Consider the following 21,255-nt stretch of genomic DNA (forward strand, 5'->3'; position numbering starts at 1 on the left):
TAAACACATAATCAAGTAAACAAAATAATGAGAATGAAAATATTGGATAGCTTCGAAGAATAAAGAATACAACAAATGGATATGTCATTATAAAAGTGAGACAATCAATAATGAAATAAAAAGTAGTCAAACAATACAATATTAGAAATGCATACAAATAAAAAACACATACATCAGAAATAAAAAATGAAAAGAATTAACACAAAATCTTATATCAAATATAAGTTGTTACACAAAAAATGACATTTAACAATAACAACAACAAAAGACAAAAGAATAAAATAAAGACTTACTGAAAAGTATAATAGACACAATCAGATCAATGAAAATGTTTATATCATTATAATGAAAATTGCATTGAAGATAGATATTAATAAAGAATGAAGATTCCATAAAATATAAAAATGGTCAAATGAGAAAATTACAATATATATGAGTATAATGAAATAACACAAAATTCAAAATGACAAAGTCATATGAATGAACAATGGATATTTATCAACTTTAGTTCAACCATAAAGGTAAATATAAAACATAAACTTTAGCATGAAGAAGTTAGAAGAATCAACAATGGATAGGAATAAACTTCAGTTTAAGCATAAAAGTAAACCATAAACATAAACTTCAAAATGAAGAAGTCAGATGAATGAACAATGGTTAACAATCAACTTCAATTTATGCATAAACAATAATAAAAAATAATGGAAAACAGTGAAAAATAACAAAACCACCATGGGAATAGGCAAAGAACAACAATGACAAATAAAACTATAAAACAAAATATTAGTCAAAAACCCTAAAGTTCAAAATGAGGAAAAAATAATGGAGTTAAGCCAATGTAAAAGAAAAATAAGAGAAAAATATTCCTAATCCATATAAAAAATAAAATAAAATAAACAAAACAGATAAAAAATTAAAGATCATAACAAACAGTAAAAATGAGTTCAACCATAAACAAAAAAAGAGGGTATTGAAAATAGATATAAAATAACGAAACCGCCATGAAAAAATCAAGAGAGCTGAGAGATGAAATCGTAGTACAAAAGACCAAATCAAAACCCTAAAGTTCAAAATTAGGAAAAAGAAAAAAGTCAGAACAATGAAAAAGCAAAATTGGAGAAAAATATACCTAATCCAAAAAAAAAGATAAAAAATAATTGATCAAAACAAAAATTAAATATGACTTAAGCAATAAAAAAAATTATTTTGAAAAGAGATAAAAAAAATAACAAAACTGCCACACAAAGATTGAAAGAGCGAGAGTGAGACATGAAACCATGGAATAAAAGACCATATGACACTACAAAAAAATTGTATTTAACGAAAGTTATTTAGCGAAGGTTAATATAACCTTAGCAATGGATTAACTTAACTGAGGTTTTTAAAATCTTCGTTAAATTCCAAAAGTTTAGTGTTAAACCTCTATAAAATAGTGTAGGTTTTCAAAACCTCCGTTAAATTACAAAGGTTTAATTTTAAACCTCTAAAAAATAGTATAGGTTTTAAAAACCTCCCTTAAATTACAAAAATTTAGTGTTAAACCTCTAAAAAGTAGTATATATTTTTAAAATCTTTGCTAAATTACAAAGATTTAGTTTTAAACCGTAATCTTCTTCGCTCGTCGACCACAACTTCTACTCTAGCCCGCGAGATCAAGATCTTCACCACAACGGCGACACCACTCACCGCCTAGTCTCCCTCATTGCTACATTCATGTGTTTTCGTGTTTTGTCTCTCTGGTAAGTGGTGCTTCTCACTTCATTGTCTCATTCTAGGTTTTTTTTCCCTCCATTTGCAATGCCTACTCTGTTCGCGATTGTCAATTCTTGTATGATCACAGGTAGTATATTTCATTCTCTCACCTATGTAATTTAGGGTTAAGTTTTTGTTGTTAATTTCTTTGAATTTTGGAATAATACGAGAAAGGAAAGGTGAAATTTGCCTTCGTTGATGAAACAAAGGTGTACTATTCAGTTCACATGAGCTTCAACATTCGCAACAACAACGAAGAAGAATGTGAGGCAACGAATAGTGGGAAACAACTCCAAGGGATGTAGGTAATTCTGATTTAGATTTCTAATTTGTTTCATTTTCTTAAGGAGCTACCTGTAATGATTCAAGTTGTAGGTAATTGTTTGTTCATCACCTTGCATTTGAGTGGAAATTTTTCATATTTACATTTCATATTGTTCTTGTAAATCTGGATTTTCATTGACCCTCGTTTGGCTTTGTGTAACATAAGAGCTTGTGCTCGCCAACATGCCTATTGTTCTCGTTTCCTTTCGCCGCCTTCGTTAGTCTCTTTTATTGTGATAATTATGTAGTCATTGACCCTTTAATAAAAGTCTATCGCGTTGCGGCCATATAAGTCTTGTGACTCTTGTCTCATTGCACGGCTTCCACTGAGATTCATTCGCTGCAACACCTTGTTTGGCCTTTCTTTTTTTTCCTCCTTTCGGTATGTGTATACTTCTTCCCAGGATTTCTTCTGGCCTTTGTGCCTTCTTCACAGTTGCCTCACAAGCTTTTTTCATTAGTTTCATAAGATGCCTCGGGGAAAAGCAAATTCTTCATCAACTGCTAAGCCATCTGACTCTGAGAAGCTAGTTGAATCTGATGAGAAGGTTGATTTTGAGGAGGAAAATGATCCAGAAGAAGCTATGGAAGAAGAAATTGAGTATGAAGAAGTAGAAGAAGAAGTGGAAGTGGAAAAGATAGAAGAGGAGGGGGGTCCAGAGGAGGTAGAGGTAGAAGAAGAGGAAGAGGAAGAGGAGGAAGAAGAGGAAGAAGAGATTGAAGAAGTGGATGAAGAGGATGCAATGCAAAACCATAGCAGTGATGAAGCAAAGGTGGAAGATGAGGACGAGAAAAAAAAACATGCCAAACTCCTTGCTCTTCCTCCTCATGGGTTTGAAGTATACATTGGTGGCATTCCTCATGATGTCTCAAATGAGGATTTGAAATCTTTTTGCGAGAGAATTGGGGAAGTTGCAGAGGTAAGTCTGTGCCATTGTTGCTGTATTGTGCTCATGTTTATAGATAATGTCATTCCCTAACTTGAATTTTGAGGAAAATAGGTTCGAGTAATGAAGGGAAAGCATTCCAGCGAGAACAAGGGATTCAATTTTGTAACATTTAGAAGTGTGGACTTGGCTTCTAAAGCCATCAAAGAGCTGAATAATACAGAATTTAAGGTAAGATGTTAATCTCAGACATTAAGCATTCATAACTGATATTCCTTGTAAGTTCATTACTTTGTTATTACTACTCTAGTATTATAAACATTGCAGATGCTTTATGCAGAAATTCTTAGCCACAATGCTTTATGCAGATTCTTTGTTGTTCCTAACTGTGTTAATGATCAATTCTTTAAGGGTAAAAAAATAAAACGTTCTACATCTCAAGCCAAACACCGTCTTTTTATTGGCAATGTTCCTAGAAGTTGGGGTGTGGAAGATCTGAGGAAGATTGTTTCTGAGGTTGGACCTAGAGTTATTGGTGTGGAACTAGTCAAGGTATATACTTTTCTGTTGTGCTATGCTTTCCATTTCCACATTAAATTATAAGTGTTGTCTAGGGATTTTTGTTCTAGTCATTCCTAAATCATCATGAAAGTCATGCTTTGCAAGCTTTATTATACTGCTTTGGCATTATGCCCAGCTGCATGTACACAAGAGTTAGCATTGTGGTTTTTTTTTTTATTTAATTGCTCTTATATTTCTGTTTGTTCAATCCTTTATTTCAGGATATGAAGAACACCAATAACAATCGTGGCTTTGTTTTTATTGACTATTATAATAGTGCGTGTGCTGAGTATTCTAAGCTAAAGATGATGAGCCCAACATTTAAGCTAAGTGAGAATGCTCCAACAGTGAGCTGGGCTGATCCTAAAAATGCTGATTCCTCTGCTGCATCTCAGGTTTTGACTCACATGTCTTCCTTCTCTTAAGCTTGGTTGATAATTTATAGTTATGGTTAAAGTTATGAGAAACTTTTTAGCTGACTTATCTGGTACACAACCTAGATTTTTTGGTTTATCGGTACAATAGGATAAACCCTTGAAGGAAATATGTTATATTATGAATTTCAGATTTCTATTTATTTTTAGTGAAAAGTAGTTTGTATTGTTGGAGAGAAGGAAGTTAAGGTTTGCTTATTGGGAAAGAAATAGAGGATAAAATGGTGTTTCTAAAGGTGACAGCGATTGAGGACAACAACCACCTTTTAATAGGAACTGATAATAACTGGTATGAGCAGTCATGTACTGTTAGATGCTAGTATAATAATATCAGTCATGTTGGCAGTTATGGGTAGAATATGTGCTAGAAAATAACTCGCATTGCGTCAGTAGTTCTTTATTAGAATTAGATACTACTGTGATGATAGTTATTCGTAGAGAATAACTGATGGCAGTTATTTAGAAGTTGTAGAGTGTATAATTAGGCAAAGGGGATTGCTATTTGCAATTTGTTTGCCGAGAATAATACTTTGTGTAGGATGTCTGTCGGACAACAAGTGCATTGCTTTGCTACATTGTTTTTGATTTCATGTTCTGCGTGCTGGTTTACCTATTGGTGCTCTATCACTTTTAGATTCTAAAGTTTTAAAGATGAAGGAGGGTTGTTGGCAAGATTGTCAAACTCGAGAGTTTACTTAAACGTGAGAACCGAGTAAACACGAGTCGTAAAATCATAAGAGTTTACTTTGACATGAAAAAAAAATATATAAATAATAAAATCCTAATTCAAATCAGTCCACAAAATTATGTAACTTAAAGCATAAAGAAGTTCATACAAATATTATAAAACAAATTCAAATGTTTAGTGTCTATGCATAATCATCTAATCCTCTAATATCTAATGACATCATCACCCATTAATATCTATCCCATGTTTCCATCTAATATCTGACCTGTTCTCCAGAGCATTTTTACTTTTATTTTTAATAGATGAAGATGCACTTGGATTGCTCTCAATTAAATTAGAACCATTCCCAGACATTCTGTTTTAATTTCAATTCACTTAAAAATTCCAAAATAAAAAGTAATCTAAGTGCAGGCAGAGGAAAAAAAGGTTATAAAATAGCTTATAAAAAAACTTTCACAATGGTAATAAAAAATAATCCTAAGTGCTGATAAAAAAATTTCACAGTGGTGACAGAGTTAATTAATAGTAATTAAGTATTAATAGCATTACTACATTAATTGTTATAACTTACAAGTGACTAATATTCTGTCATACGCTATATGCTACTGAATTTAGACTACTATGCCTTTGAATATGGACTATATTTCAACCGTTTATATCCTATGTGCATTACTCTGTAAACAAAGAATTTCATAAAGTTGGCAGTATATGTGAAGAACCTGCCGAAGAATGTAACTCAAAAGCAGTTGAAGAAGCTTTTTGAACGTCATGGGAAGATAACTAAGGTGGTTCTTCCACCAGCAAAATCTGGACAAGAAAAGAACAGAATTGGCTTTGTACATTTTGCAGAGAGGTCCAATGTTATGAAAGCACTGAAAAACACTGAAAGATATGAATTAGAAGGTAGCACATTGTCCAACCTTTTGTGATTGTTTTTGTGAATGTTTGTCAATATTCATTAGCTTTATTCTATGTTTCAGGTCAAGTTTTAGAGTGCTCTTTGGCAAAGCCACAGTCTGATCAAAAGTTTGGAGGGTCAAACACACAGAAGTCAGGTTCAGGATTACTTCCAAGTTATCCACAACATGTCGGTTATGGTTTGGTTGGCAGTGCCTATGGTGCACTAGGTGCGGGATATCATGCTCCAGGTCTTGCACAGGTGACATTTTTTTCATTTTTTTTTCCATTAGATATCTTTAGCTTGTTTCCAGATCTAACATCACTATATTATGGTCTTTATTTTTGTGTTAACAGAAATCACTATATTGATGCTAAATAATGAAATTATAGAGCTACTAACTTCTATAGAGTCTAAATCCTTATTGCATTGCATTTAAAGATGTGCAATAATATATTTTAAATTACATTAGAAATCATGCATATGCTACACGAAGTACTATTATGGTGTTATAGTTATCTGATATAATTTTCGTGAAATTTATTGGAAAATTTTTGTCGATAAATTATAATTAAATTTTTTTCATTCTCATCCACTCAACTTGAATCCTGGATTATGATTAATCTTTCTTTTCATTACATTGTAAGATGGATCCAAGGTACACTGTAATTCCTGAGTTGACTATGTTCAATCCTACACCGATAATGTTTAAGACTGCATAACTTTTTTTTTCAGAGTTTACATTTGTAATTATGATTCACATTTATATTGTAGGTTTCTGATCAAGGAAGTGTGCCAATTAATACAACAAGTTTTGTACATAAGGAAAATCATATGTGATAGTTGAAGAATATAATATAATGTGGAAGTTAATTGAATCATTTTATGTTTTGAGAACCATTGCAGTACTTCATGATAGTTTTTACTGACTAATATTGTACTTGAATTTGAATTTGAATTCGTATATTTGATATACTTTGATATACATTTAGTCATCTATAAATAATTTGTCAATTTGATGAGTTTATATCTATTTATGTATAATTTCATTAAATATAGATCAAAAAAATAGAATAAATGTAAATAATTATGATTGAAAAAATATATATGAATACATAAATGATAAATGAGTAAAAAAATATAATAATAATAATTTAAAAATCTATGGTACTTTACGGAGGTTTTGAAACCTATAGTATTTTACGGAGGTTTTGAAGCCCAAGATATTTTAGGGGGTTTTGAAACCCATGGTATTTTATGGGGGTTCTGAAACCTATGTTATTTTATGGAGGTTCTAAAACCCATAGTATTTTATGGAGGTTTCAAAATCCACGATATTTTACGGAGGTTTCAAAATTCATGATAATTAACCGGGGGTTTTAAACCTACAAAACTTAACTGAGGTTTTAAAACCTATGTTAAATACAAGAGGATAAAAAACCTTCGTTATTGATTGGTGCTTCCTAGGGTTCGTAAAAACCCTGGCTAACACATTCTCCAGGGATGGTTTAGCAGGGGAATCGAAATTCCGGATAAAGAACTTAGTAGAGGTTTTAACCTGAGTAATGTTAAAATAAATCTCCGTTAAAAATATTTTTTTTTAGTGTGAAAATTCTAAATTTCAAAATGAGGAGAAAATAAAGAAGTCAAGGCAATGAAATCTATAAAAACATAGATCAGAAAAAACATCAACTATTAGTTTAACTATAAACCAAAAAAATTGGAGAAAGGAGACAAAATATCAAAACAAAAATTAGTTGAAATAAAAAAAAAAAAGAGAGAAATAGCCATTAGAGATGGTGAGAGCAGAGAGACATGGTGAAAGGGTGAGAATGAAGAAAGTTATAAGAGAAAATGGGAGATGAGTTACTATGAGGGTGAGAGAAAAGGTTGACAAGGTGAGACTCAGAAAAAGGGTGAGAGGGGGAAAAAGTGATAAGAGAAAGCAGGGGATGTGTTAGGGTGACAACGACAGAAAAAGTTGAAAGGGTGAGATTGAAAATAAAAAGAATAGGGTTTAGGGTTTAATAAAAAAATATAGATGAAAAACTGGACATGTGTCACAAAACATGCTCCTATCCACGTGTTTCAATTATATGCATTAGGTGTTTTATACTTAAATGGGTAATGAAAATATTTTTTTTTAGTTTTAAAGTTTGTTGTCCATTTTGTGCCAAGTGGGATGCTTTTACTTTTTGTGACCATAATATTGTATTTTTTACAGATACATATTAAAAAAAATATCGGATAATATTTATATTTAAATTCTATATTATAAAATAAATAATTAAAAACATATTTTAAAATATAAATGATTTTTCATGGAATTAAATATATTTGTTCACATACTATTTTAAAAAATTGAGTTTCATTTCCAAACTAGACTATATATATTGTCCTTGTACTGAAAGTCAACTAAAACATTTTCCTTAGCAAATGACACATGGAGTGTTTCCAATGTGACAAATGAAATAAATATATAATTTAGTTTAGAAACAAAATATAATTTCTAAAAATAATTTAGAGACGAAAAACTTAGTACAACTTCATTAAAAAAAAACAACAAAAGTCTTGTATTTAAAGTACGACTTGTATTTAAATGTAGATGTCATGTTTTGAAAGCATGACTTACTCATTTATGTAATTTTTTTTAAATTTGTCTATTTCTATAAATTAAAAAAAATTACATTAATTTAGTTAAACAAATATAGATGAAATTCAAAAGGTTTTAACAAGGATCTTCTAAATCGAGAATATAAAAAAAATAAAAGAGGTTAAATTGTGTCTTATTTAAAAAGAAAATTGTCACTTTCTTTCTTAAGAGGGTGAAGATTTAATGTCCAAATAAAAGCATAAGCTAATTAAAATATTGTGGACTATTGGATGATGATTTTTATTTTTAAAAATAACTTAATAATATCTCTTCTGAAATGATTTTCTCTTGAAAAGAATGTAGCTTATAAAATCACATTTCAAATTTATTATTTAATGCACCATAGATGGTTAGAAGTAGAAAAGGACCGAGCCTTTTAACTGAATATGTGTCAAGAACCTAGAACACTAGGAATTAATTAGACACCAATTATAACGATTAACTAATTTAACATAATATAACATCTACTACATTAATTTTACTGTGCTAAATGAAAGCCCATATACATGAAGGTCTATCAAATCTCTATAGATAGGTTGACATCTTATAGGTTTCGTAGATTCTTATGGTAACATTTATTACTCAAAAATTCACATATGAAGTTGCAGGTGTAGAGGCACCTCTGGTGGATGAGGAACTATCGGTTATAATAGTGGAAGGTCTTGAGGAATTTTAGTAAGTGGTTAGCTTTGTATAGGGTTTGTTTATTGGTTTAGTTTAAGTGTATAAATGATATATTTTTATAGTCTTATCTTTTGTAAGAATGTATTAAATATTTTATGCACTAGATTACTTGTTTTGAATATTATAATAAAGCGATTTATTTTATTAGTTTTAAGCTGCTAAAATGGGATGTTACATTTATGGTATCAAAGCAGTTCGTCCTTAGGACGACATGAGGGTTGTGGGTTTTTCATGTCTTGCTAGTAATAGAGTTCAAGTTTAAAAGGGTTTGTTTACAAAACTAGAAGTATTAAGAACATAAATTGTCTTGATAAGGTACTCGGAGAAATGAAGAATGGTAGACAACAAGTAGTTTAAATGTATGTAAGAAATAATTAGATTTGTTAGAAGGGGAGTTAGAGTTGTAGATTGAGTATTGTCTTCTATACCTTTTCTTGTCAGGTTTGTGCCTCTATGGTTTGTGTTTAGTGTCTATAGTGGTAGAGGAATGCAAATTAAAGGCCAACTTGACATGCTCACCTTTACAAAGGTTGGGTAAGGTCTTTGAGACAATCTCTTGCCTCGAAGATATAAAGTTTAATAAGTTGCATGTTGGTGGACAAAACAAGCTAATTTTGGTTTGGTGGGTTGAGAAATGATGTTGGAAGTTAAGAAGCAACGCTTTGGACTGAGGGAGACGTAAGAACAGGTTCTAAGATCGTATATGACAAGTTTTACAAGAGGAGTTGAGTCTAAAGGTTAGAATAAGAGGAGATATCGGTGTGTGCTCGTGTAACAAGGTGTGAGAAATCAACATGGTTCTACATCTTGACAATGTTTGAGTTTTGAGGTGGAAAGTTGTTAAAGGTTTAAGGTTAAAACTCAAAAGAGTAGAAACCATGAAGTGTATAAGAAAGGCAAATCTCTAGTGGGAGGTTAAGATGAGGCAAAGCTTTGAAGATCAATCAGGAAGGGTTGTGTTTTATGAGTATAGGGAAAAACAATTATGTGATGAAAATGAAGTATATTAAGGGTTTTATACTAGATAAACATCAGTAGAAGGTAGTTAGATCTTCTCAACAGGTAGTAGCATCAAAGTTGAGAATAGGAAGGATGTTTTAGGGAAGTAGTTCACATGAGAAGAAGATTTGATCTTAAGTTGAGGTAAAGAATTTCAAGTGTTAAAAGAAGCACATCGTTAAAATTTGATCTTGTGGGAAAGGCAAAACTAGTAATGGCAGAGCACAGTAAAGGATGAAAGGAGAAGAAAAGTCTTAAGTAGCCGAAAAGGGTGTCCGTGATAACTAGTGCTGATATGGTTAGCATGAGTGGTATAATTCAAAGATACAGGTTATAAAGGTTGTGTTTAGACTAAGGGTCTTGGTTTTGTTTGAGGTCGTGCACCTTTCGGTGTCGCTAGCATGATAAATGAGTTGTGGCTGTCTCAATAGGGAGTATGAGTTAAGTTGGTGGGTTTGCTATAGTTATAACCAAGTGAAAATTTTCTCAGGTGTGTGGTATGTGTTTTGGGGATCAAATGATTCAAATTCAAAGTCTATATGAATTGTTCTTTAGCAAGGTTGGGACATAAACTCAAGGGTGAATTGGTTGTTTACAATCTCATTCCTATGAGATGTGATACCCAACAAAGTTGTGTTCTTTGATTCAAAGAGATAAGTCGGTGGTTATGTATCAAATGTGGATCAAGCTAAGAGGTGAGGGCAGAGTGTCATGGGAACCAGAGTTGTTTGACAAAGGCAAGTAAAGAATAAATGCAAAGGATTTCAATTATGGAAGAGATTATAGACATGTTCCAAGTAGGTACTAGAATTTCCACTCAGGAGCCATAGGATTCATTATTGCACTGGTGTCTAAAGTAGAACCAATCTAATAGTTCCTAAATGGATGGTTCCTGTTGAGAGTGTGAAGTAAAAGAAGGAGGTGGAGGAGATGTTAGAGAGGTAATGGTTAGACTCAGTGCAATCACAGGGACAATAATAAGTTTTGTGGATCTTTAAGGAGAAGTTGTGGAGTGCAAACTGTTCAAGAGTAAGTGATGACTAAAGGAGGAGTGACCTTTAGGACATATGGTTATAAAGAGTGGAAACAATGTTGAGGAAATAGAATGCTATGGCTATCAAAAGGGGAAATTCAAAGGTTTTGTAGGTTTCATAGAAGTTTTGGGGGAGGTTTCTCAAAGGTAACGTTTTCTTGTCACAGTAGACATGAAATGATCATCCTTTTGAGAAAACAAAGAAGTGGGTTTGGGTGTGGATAGAATAGCGCAGTGGAATGGTGGTAGGTTATGCTCCTCAATAGTGCGAGGCATATGAGAAGAGGTATCTTGCTCATAACTTGGTGGTTGATGCAGTAGCAAGTTCTCTAAAACAGTAAGGGTGTCGTTTTTATGAGGATTTATTAAAGGTTTTCAGTGATCATCCAAAGTTAACAATATGGAGTTGGATAGAGGCGGGTGAACTGGAGAAGTAGGAGATTAACAGAGTTATAGTTTTGAGATAGGGTGTTAACCTAGAATTGAGAAAGGGGAGTAAATGCTTAACATGAAGAGGGGCTCAAGTTCTTGATTTGACGAAGTAAGAGTAAGAATTGGTGGACAAGTATAAGAATCTAAGTTGGGAAGTGAAATGATGGAAAGATTTCATTAGTGTAGTCACCTGACTAGAACTAGCGAGTTTCTCAAAATGGTCGAAAAAAGGTAAATCGGACAATCGTAGTTTGAGATGTATCATATAGCCACTATGTACTACTCAAACCATTGATCTCAAGTTGAGAAAAGATGTGGTTCTAAGGTTTGTAGAGGGATGATTACAAGTTAGTGGATTAGAAATGAAAAAGGATTGCTAGAATGAGTTTAGTGGTTGCAACAATTGAAAGTTTTAGTTTGGAAGTGGGATAACATTGTTGTGAACTTTGTTACCCATTAGCTAAAGTCAGTAAAGGAAGCTAGATGTTATAAGGGTAGTTATGAATAAGGGTGGTTTTAGTTAAAAACCAACACGGTAAATGCACTGGTCACACATAACAAGTAATAAGTATTATATCGTTCTCTCCCAAGGGACATGTGCAACACATGACATTTCTCGCAATTCACGACTCAATTAGACACAATGTTCACAAAAACACTAAGAAACTCCTTTTGTATTTTATCAAACAATTGATGTGCAACAAGAAATTAACATAATGTATTTACAATTTGTCAAGATTAGACTTCAACCACTTCATTCTCATACATTCTATTTTATCCCAATTCCATATTCATGTTAAAATCAATTTGCAAGAATACTCAAATCCTATTCCTACAACCTTTGAGCCTATAATCACTTATCAAGTTTCAATTCCTTTAATCATCAACAAGTGAAATCATGCATTAGTTTCAAGAATCTAAGATTACTAATGAACCAAGTTCTATTCCTAGATACAAGCATCCATTAGGTATTTAATTTCAAGTATAGATTCTAAAGATGTTTCCCAACACCTCAAGAATCACAAATCAAGCATGAGAGCAATCCACAACAAGCATTAAGCATGGAAATCAAATACTAACTTGAATTGGAAAAGCATATATATATATATATATATATATATATATATATATATATATATATATATATATATATATATATTAACAACATAGTTTTACACAAGAATTCAATATTTTACATCTAATCTCAACAAATAGAAATTGCTCTCCATGGTGGAGAACCTAGGGTTTTACAAAATTGATGAATACGGAAGAAATTGGAACCATAAAATAGAAACAATCCCTCTCCAAGGTTCTTGAATAATGCTTCATGCTCCAATTGTGCCTCCCATTTGCATCTCCATCTCCAATTTCATAGCCCATCATCCTCTCCAACCCAAAAGGGGTAAAACCTCCATGGATGAAGAAGGAAACCCAAGAAGGAGAAGGGATAGTTTCCCAACACCCCTAATAGCTTCCAAGAGCCTCTCCTAAGCACCCAAGGTGTTTCTATTCATGAAAAATGAGGAATCCCCCAAAACTCTTGTAGAAACATGATTAAATAACTATATTCACGTATAAGGGTCGACATTCTCGCCCAGCAAGGCCTAAAATCGACGCTCTCAAACTTGAAGAGTTACTTTGAGAGTAATGGCTAAAACAAATCTACGCTATTGAAAATTTTGTCACTTAGTGCACATGAAAGGCTTTCAGTTAGCTAATGTGTTGGGATTGATAAGTTGGTCAAGTTTAGGTGGCTGTTGTAAGAGAAAATGAGGATAGCATGGTTTTCTTTCTACCTAATGAGTGAATTTTTTAGGAAGAAAATTTGTTGTTAGGGAGAGCGTAAAACCCTAGAAAATGGCATTTTAGAAGTGATGGTGATTTAAAATTAATGAGACTCCATTATTTTAATATTAAAATGTTTTAGTATAAATAATTTTGTTATAAACGAGTTTCATTATTTTAAAGCACATTATCTCTCTAGAAATCACTTTTCTAAAGTTCTCTTACTTCTCTCTAAGGGTTCTCCTCCTCTGTTCACTTGATTGAAGATCTTACACCGTAGGAGTGATCCTCTCAAAGAGCTCTTCAATTTGGACCGATTAGTTTTTCTGTTCGCATAAGTTAAAGTTTCAGCCCTTTTTCCCTTCTCTTCTTCTAGTTTTTGTTACATGTGAGACTTTTTTGCTTGCATGTGCTCTTTTAATCTTCTATATAGTATTTGTTGATCAATGATCGTAATGGTAGGTCCTGACCGTTCTTGTGTAGTTCCTAGGTTTAAATAGAGCATCCTGTAGAGCTAAAGGTGTTTTGGTGTTCCTTGAGTCTGTTGAGCTGTTTGAGTTGGTTGAGCCCCTTTGTCAGGTAAGGGAAGCTAGTTCTTATTGTCTGTGTTAGTGAGTTTGATAAGGATTGATATTGGCATGGTTATGATTGATTGAGTTTGGTAATTATCATTAATTGTACGAGGGATTTTGGTATGTAAACTGTTTGTATGATTGGTTGATTGATTGTAAAGTAATTTAGGAAAATGTAGAACTTGAGACATTGATCATATTGGTATCAACTCCTATGATTTAAGGATTGTTTTAGACCAATACCTAGAGGAGGAGTACCAATTTGAGCTGTGAAACAGGTCCTGATTTCCCAAAAACCTTAAATTGAGATTGTCGATATCTGATGCAGCATTGAGCCTCACCATGGCAATGCTGAGCCTTTGGTTTTTATGAATTGATCAGCGTTAGGCGCTACCCAGTTTTTCAACACTACATTATCTTGGTAAAATGAAGATTCCTACTTCGTTAACCGTCGGATCAAGCTGAAATTTTGACAGTTGATCCTAGACAAGTGATTCTTCACTTTGACTATTGGGATCTTTGTTTCGAAGTCTGTGGTTATAGAAATGGTTTTCATAGTTTTGGTGTACTTTATGTACAGCGTTAGTTGCCCCTATTTCTCTTATTTAACTATTTTTTAGGTGTTTTATGGTTTATGGGAAGTATGTTTGTGGTTCTCATTATGATTAATTAAATATAATATCTTATGGTGAGCATATGTGATGAATTTTGAAGAAATTCAAGGGAAATTCTTGATGTGGTTATTGTTAGTGTATGTCTTAATATGTGGAAGGAGGTATATTGAACTCTAATAACCATTCAATCTCACAAAGAGTAGAATGAATTATGTGGAGAGAGTAGCAAGAGATGGACTTGTTCTCCTATCAAAGGCTAGGATTAACCTTATGTGGTTGGGTGATGACCCGTTGTGTCTTAGTACTCTATGGAGATTAGGAACAATCACAGGTGTATACCTTCAATGATACCTATATCTATGGCATGTATCCGGATAATTGAGTTTAGTGTCAACTGCTTGTGTGATTATAGATATAGATATGTTATATACCATGTCTGTAGGTTTTTGGCATGATATAAATATATGTATGAATATTTATTTTGTAGACTAACTTACCCTGTTGTGTGTTTTATGTCTTCTTGGGTTGTTCGTCTCTTCTTTTGCGATGATGCCATATTTGGTGGGAGCATATGAAGTTACAAGTGTAGAGGAACCTTTGGTAGATGAAGAACTATCATTTAGAGTAGTAGAAGGTCTCGAGGAGTTTTAGTAAGTGGTTAGCTTTGTATAGAGTATATTTGTTGGTTTAGTTTAAGTGTATAAATGATATATTTTTATAGTCCTATCTTTTGTAAGACTATATTAATATACTTTATACACTGGATTTCCTGTTTTGAATATTATAATGAAGCGTCCTAATTTATCAGTTTTAAGTTGCTAAAGTAGGATGTTACAATAATTACAACATAGATATTTTTATTTAATTTATTTTTATATTTAATTTTTTTGTTTCTATGTTCAATTGTTTGGATTTTTTTTTTAGTTGTTGAAGATTTAATCACGATTTATGTAAAAAATTATGAGATATCATGATATGCAATTTATGTACTTACTTTCTAGCTCAAAACAAATCAATAAAATTTACATCATTCTCTCCAATTAAAAAAAATGTATATATAAAATTGGCCCTAAAATCTTGAATAAAAATGTATTTGGTGATGTGAATAAAATATCCGATCACTCATTGCTACCCAAGCTAAAGTTGCTTTTGAAGACTTGATTTTTATTGAATAAGTTATGAATGATCTTAATATAGTTCCTTACCACAAGTACTATTCTAGCAAGAATACAGGTTGATTAGTATAATGATAAAGATAGAGTTACTAAATTCCTTCGTACTATTGTTAGAATTAGAAAGATTTATCATTCTATTTCTAAGTTGGTGGTACTTATGAATGGTGCACAAGAGGAAAACCTAACATTATATTTCCATAATTTCAAATATTAGTGCTTCATTCTTAACAATTTTGGAGATCTCATATCAACTAGGAACAATGTCAAATTGTAATATATACATGGGATTCAATCCTTATGATATAAGTCTATTTTGTGATATTGAGTTAGGCTTGAATCCACTTACTAAGTTGGTAAAAGAGTTATTGATAACCTATCCTAGTCAATGCTTTGAGACTATTGAGCACTTTTTTGTCTACCCACAATATTTGCAATCTAATGTTCGATAAGTTCATTATTAAGAGTTTATTCTAGTTGACATTTGAGTCTATTGTATCACCTATTATTACTTCCCACTTAATGCCCTTTTACACATGTAGAACATAAGTGGTTAAAGATGTTACTCATATAAAGTTCAACCAGTGTAAATTTAATAAGAAATCAAAGAATAAATATTCACATTCTAATTTATTTTCAAAAAGCAATCTTAGGAATGAATTATTATTTTTTTTTATGTATATATTTAAATTAATTATATAAAACATTAACCCTTAAATTGGAGGGCACATAATCCCTACAAATATAAAAAAAACATGGAGATGAGGAGTGATCTAAAATTTTGATTTATTTATATAAGATTAAAGTACCTTTTTAGTCCAAATTTTTGTTAAGTTTTGTCAAATCAGTTCTAATTTTGTTTTTGTGCTCAAATAGGTCCCAATTTTATTCAATTTGGTCTTTTTTTGCCAACATCATTTAAATCATTGATGGTAATGAACTATGATTGACACGTGACACTTCGTGGTATTTTTTAATTTTTTAATATCTTTTTAGATTTTTTAATTTTTTTTAAATCTTTATGTGTTAATCCAGGAGCGTGTCACATGTCAGAGTCAATGTTTTATATTCAATTTAGTCTCTATATTTGTTATTTTTTTCAATTTAGTCTGAATTTTGTTTAAAATTGAACAATTTTGTCCCTCTCGAAATTGGGACCAAATTTAATTTTTAAGTAAAAATTATAATGATGTGAATTTTAATATATTTAATAAAAATATTCAATAAAAAATTGAATTTTAATATAAAAATTAATTTTGGTCATAATTTGGAGAGGGACAAAATTGATTCATGTTAAAAATAATTGGAACTAAATTGAACAAAAATAACGAATATATGAACCAAATTGAATATAAAACATTGACTTTGACATGTGGCACGCTATTGGGTTGACACGTCGACATTTTAAAAAAAGTTAAAAGAAAGAAACCACTAAGTGATATGTGGTAGTAACTGTTCATGGAAGTTAATGATTTAAACGGTGTTAACAAAAAAAAGACCAAATTGAACAAAATTGACGAAAATTTGGACCTATTTAAGCATAAAAATAAAATTATGACCAATTTGATAAAACTTGACGAAAATTGAGAAAAAAAGTATTTTAAGTTGCTTTTAATAACTTTCTTGGAACTCGAAATGTTGAGTTCTTCATTTAATTATTTTAAAATACTGGGACTGAGAAATCTCTTTTACTGTGGTTGAAATCATTCCAATAATTACATTGTTAGCAATGGAGACTCTCATAATTATACGCCCAAGAATTACAAGAAGAGAGTTTTGTACCATCAATCTTCAAAACGATGTAATCCTCATCTTCAAAGTTTTGGTTTCTTCTTCTTTTACAAAAACTTACTTTGTCAGTTTAAAAGACTTTATTTTTATTTACAAATGTATTCTAAAAGTTAAATCCTTTTCTAAAAAAGGTTTTTAATACTATATATAGCGAAAGCTTTTGAAGAAGTTCTTTTACATTTTTCTATTTTCGGTGCTATTTAGATAAAGGTTTAATTACTTGGAACATATCCAATTTGGTTCCAAAATTTGAAAATGGTACTCATTCTTAAATTTGTCTCAATTTAGTACCCAAATTTGTAATGTGCATACATTCCGTTAAGTTTTCGCAAATGTCGTTAAGTACCTTGTCATGTGTCAGCCTCTGGTTTTTTTAATTTTTTTAATTTCTTTTTAATTTCTTTTTTAAGACCAAATTTATTATTTATATAAATGTTATATTTATATTTGTTATTAAAAATGACTTATAAAATTAAGTATTGAAATTTATATTAAAGTTAATAGTAAAAGTCATGAATAACAAATTTACCAAAAACTTTGTTATTCATGAGTATAACAAATATCAATGTAACAAAACATAAATCTGTTATTCATGACTTTTACCATTAACTTTAATATAAATTTCAATACTTAATTTTATAAGTCATTTTTAGTAAAAAATATCAATATAACATTTATATAAATAATAAATTTTATTTTAAAAGAGATATAATATTTCTCTATTTTAAAAAATATATATTTGAACAAAATTCAAACAAATAGAATAGGGACTAAATTGAAACAAATAAACATATATGGGTACTAAATTGAAACAAATAGACATATGTAGGTACTTGGCAGGTACCTTGCCACGTGTCACTGACAATGCCACGTGTTACATCAAGGATTTGACACATGGCAATATTTTTTAAAAAAAATTAAAAATAAATTAAAAAATAAAAAATAAAATAAAATAAACCAGAGGCTGACACGTGGCAAGGTACTTAACGGCGTTTGCGAAAATTTAACGGAGTGTAGTACATTGTTGCACATTACGAATTTGGGTACTAAATTGAAACAAGCTTAAAAGTGGGTACCATTTTGAAATTTTAGAATCAAACTGGGTATGTTCCGAATAATTAAGCCTTAGATAAATGATGTACTATCTGATTTTAATTGTATTATTTTGTGATTTTACCTCTTATTTAGGTTTCATTGCATCATTTTGATTCTATTATATTCAATATTCATAATTGTTATAAATTTTCTTCTTTGTTTAGTTTAATCAGTCATAATATTCACTATTCATTGTTATAATTTTCCTTCATAGGTTCGTTAAACCATTAACCTCTTTTGTTCTTACCATTTTCCACGAATAAGTATTTTTCATAAAAAGTAGCATTTTTCCTTGAATTTTTTTTGTTTCATTTTTCACAAATATGGAGACTTAGGGTGTTGTGGATTTGCTATCTACTACCCTTTTCCTGAAAGAACTGTGAATGGTGTTTGGTAGATGACAAAGGTAAGTTGTGACCTACAACAGATGTGTCCATCGTCCCAGTAATACTGAAGGTTGGTTATCCCTCATAAAATTTTATAACATAACAAGAAACCAACATCTTAGTTTCAGATATGTCGAAGGACGTTATTTTTGTATAATAGTTCTACCATGTGAACCTAGTATATCAAATTTAGACAAGTTGATAGGCAAACCATAATTTGTGTTTTCTGGATTACACTAACGCATTCTCAATAAAGGCAATCATTTGGTAAGATTTTGTTTTTTTTTTTTATTCTAAATTTTATAAATTTAAATGTCTTCATTTGATTTTCATTTCTGTATTTGTTTGTGTGAATTATTTAGGTCATGCCAACTGATTTTGCGAACTATATTCGCAATTGAGGTTCACATATATCCAACTGAATGGAATGAAATAAAAGGTTAAATACAAAATCCTCATTAGGAATTTTTCGGGGAGGTCTACGAAAATTGGGTCTGGTTGGAAGTTGTTTTTTACGGTGTACGAAAATAAGGGAGATGTAATTGTTTTTCATGCCGAGAAGATATTCAAGAATGTCAACATTGATGTATTTGTGAATAACAAATATAATTTTTTTGTAATATTTTTGTTTCATCTAAAGACGTAGAACATGGATAACATGGTGGTGGTCATGGGGTACGGAATTAAAGGACGGTGTTGCAACCGGAATCGCGACGGGAAGGCGCCGAAAAAGAAAACGGGTTTAAAAAAAGATTTGGGAGTCGCCACCATAGTTATTCTGGAAACTATGGAAAACCATCAAAATAAGACAAGTCTGCGGAAAACCAAATTTTGGATACGGGAGTCGGTTACACGTAGGGAAGGTGTTAGCACCCTACAGCGCCCGCCCAAGGGTGGTACCTTTAATTAAAAATGCAAAGCCGATGTGATTTTCAAAATGTTAATTTTCCCCAAAAATAATAAGACAACGATGCTAAAAAGAAATAGAAATATTTTTTAATTTTTTTTTGGGCCCGACAAGGATTGACCTTGGTCCTACGTATTCTCATTTAAAGTGAGAAATCAGGGTTACGTAGTTCTTTAGAAGATATTTGAAAAACAATTTGAGAAAATGATTTGATTTTTTTGGAAGTGAACCTGACAAGGACTGGCCTTGCTCCTACGTATCTCAGGGTGGAGAATCAAGGATCACGTAGTTCTTAAAAAGACTTTTGTTTGAAAATGTTGATGTTTTTATATTTTGAAAATTTTATATTTTTTTTTTGTATTTTTGAATTACTTGGAAATACGTGTCATACGACGCGGGCAGTCGGACAGACAGTAAAAGGGAAAGAAAACTATTTTTGGTATTTTGAAAATGAGTGTCACGCGGTGCGAGCGACCGGACAGACACAATAAAGTGAAAGAGGGTATTTTTCATTTTTTAGATTTTTTTTTCTATTTTTTTATAGTTTTTGTAATTTTTAATAATTTTCAAATATTTGTTTCTTTTTTTTAGAAATAATAAAAAATAAAAAAACGAAAATAAATAATAAAAATGAAAAGGTAAATAAATAAATAAAAAAAACAAATTAATTAAGAAGGATGAAAGTGGAAAACAAAACATGGGGGTACATGAGTAATTGGTGGGAGGTACATGAAGTAAATGAGGTGTCTTTATTAAAAGTGGTGGTGTGGCGAGTAAAATATAAAACAAGCCTAAAATAAGAGTAAAAAGTGTGTGCAGGGGTGTGGGATTAGTAATTGTGGAGGTGCGCGAGGAAGTAAAAATGCAGCAAAAGCCCAACAAACAAAAAAACAAGGCGGGGGTGCAGGGTTATCACAAACGGAGGTGCGCGAAGAAAAGAAATGATAAACATGGAGGTGTATGAGATAAAAAAAGTGGTGCATGTGGTAGTGGAGGTGCATGCAGTGAACATAAAACACAGGCCTAAGATAAACATAAACAGAGGTGCAACGTTATCAATTGTGGAGGTGTATGAAGTGAAAACGGGGGTGCAGAGATTAAGAAAAAGGGGTGCGGAAAGACAAAAATGGGGTGTGCAGTGGAGGTGCGCAGAGTATGGATGGAGGTGTGCAGAGTAAAAACTGAAATGGGGAGAAAAGGCTGAAAGGGTACAAACAGTAAAAACGTAGTGCAACACAAAGAGGCGGTGCAGATATTAAGGTGGGGGGTGCACGGAGCAAAAGTGTTCAGATTCAAATTTCCCAAAACACATTAAAACCTAATTAATCTTCTCTACGCGCATGCGTCTCTTCTTCCCATCCGCACACACACTGCCCGCGCCGCCACCGCACGCCCCGCCACCGGCGAGAGGCCACGCCGTCGACGCCAGCCACCATCGGCAACGTCGCCGGCGAGAACCAAACCTCCTGAGTCGCTTCTCTTCCTTGCTTCTTCTTCCCGTCACCGCACACCACACCGTCCGTGCCGCCACCGCACGTCCCGCCACCAGCGAGAGGCCACGCCGTCGACGCCGGCCACCATCGACAAT

The 21,255-nt window shown here is 32.0% G+C and overlaps 1 protein-coding gene across 17 annotated transcripts; it reads left to right on the forward strand.

Moving 5' to 3' along the window:
• The first annotated feature begins 1,600 nt into the window (after positions 1 to 1,600).
• Positions 1,601 to 6,566, forward strand: LOC114188702 (heterogeneous nuclear ribonucleoprotein Q-like). Of its 17 annotated transcripts, XM_028077313.1 has the most exons (10): positions 1,601 to 1,739; positions 1,962 to 2,057; positions 2,370 to 2,458; positions 2,538 to 2,996; positions 3,078 to 3,194; positions 3,375 to 3,515; positions 3,746 to 3,919; positions 5,345 to 5,549; positions 5,627 to 5,805; positions 6,319 to 6,566. In XM_028077313.1, exons 4-10 carry the CDS (start codon positions 2,547 to 2,549, stop codon positions 6,382 to 6,384), a joined length of 1,332 nt encoding a protein of 443 aa, XP_027933114.1. In that variant the 5' UTR covers positions 1,601 to 1,739; positions 1,962 to 2,057; positions 2,370 to 2,458; positions 2,538 to 2,546; the 3' UTR covers positions 6,385 to 6,566. The 17 variants fall into 17 exon arrangements, with proteins under 17 accessions (XP_027933114.1, XP_027933118.1, XP_027933116.1 ...); XM_028077317.1 differs by lacking the exon at positions 2,370 to 2,458 and having other exon boundaries at positions 1,601 to 1,840; XM_028077315.1 differs by lacking the exon at positions 2,370 to 2,458 and having other exon boundaries at positions 1,927 to 2,057.
• The last annotated feature ends 14,689 nt before the right edge of the window (positions 6,567 to 21,255 follow it).

Source organism: Vigna unguiculata, chromosome 6 (assembly GCF_004118075.2).
Source record: "Vigna unguiculata cultivar IT97K-499-35 chromosome 6, ASM411807v1, whole genome shotgun sequence".
Taxonomy (NCBI): Eukaryota; Viridiplantae; Streptophyta; class Magnoliopsida; order Fabales; family Fabaceae; genus Vigna; species Vigna unguiculata.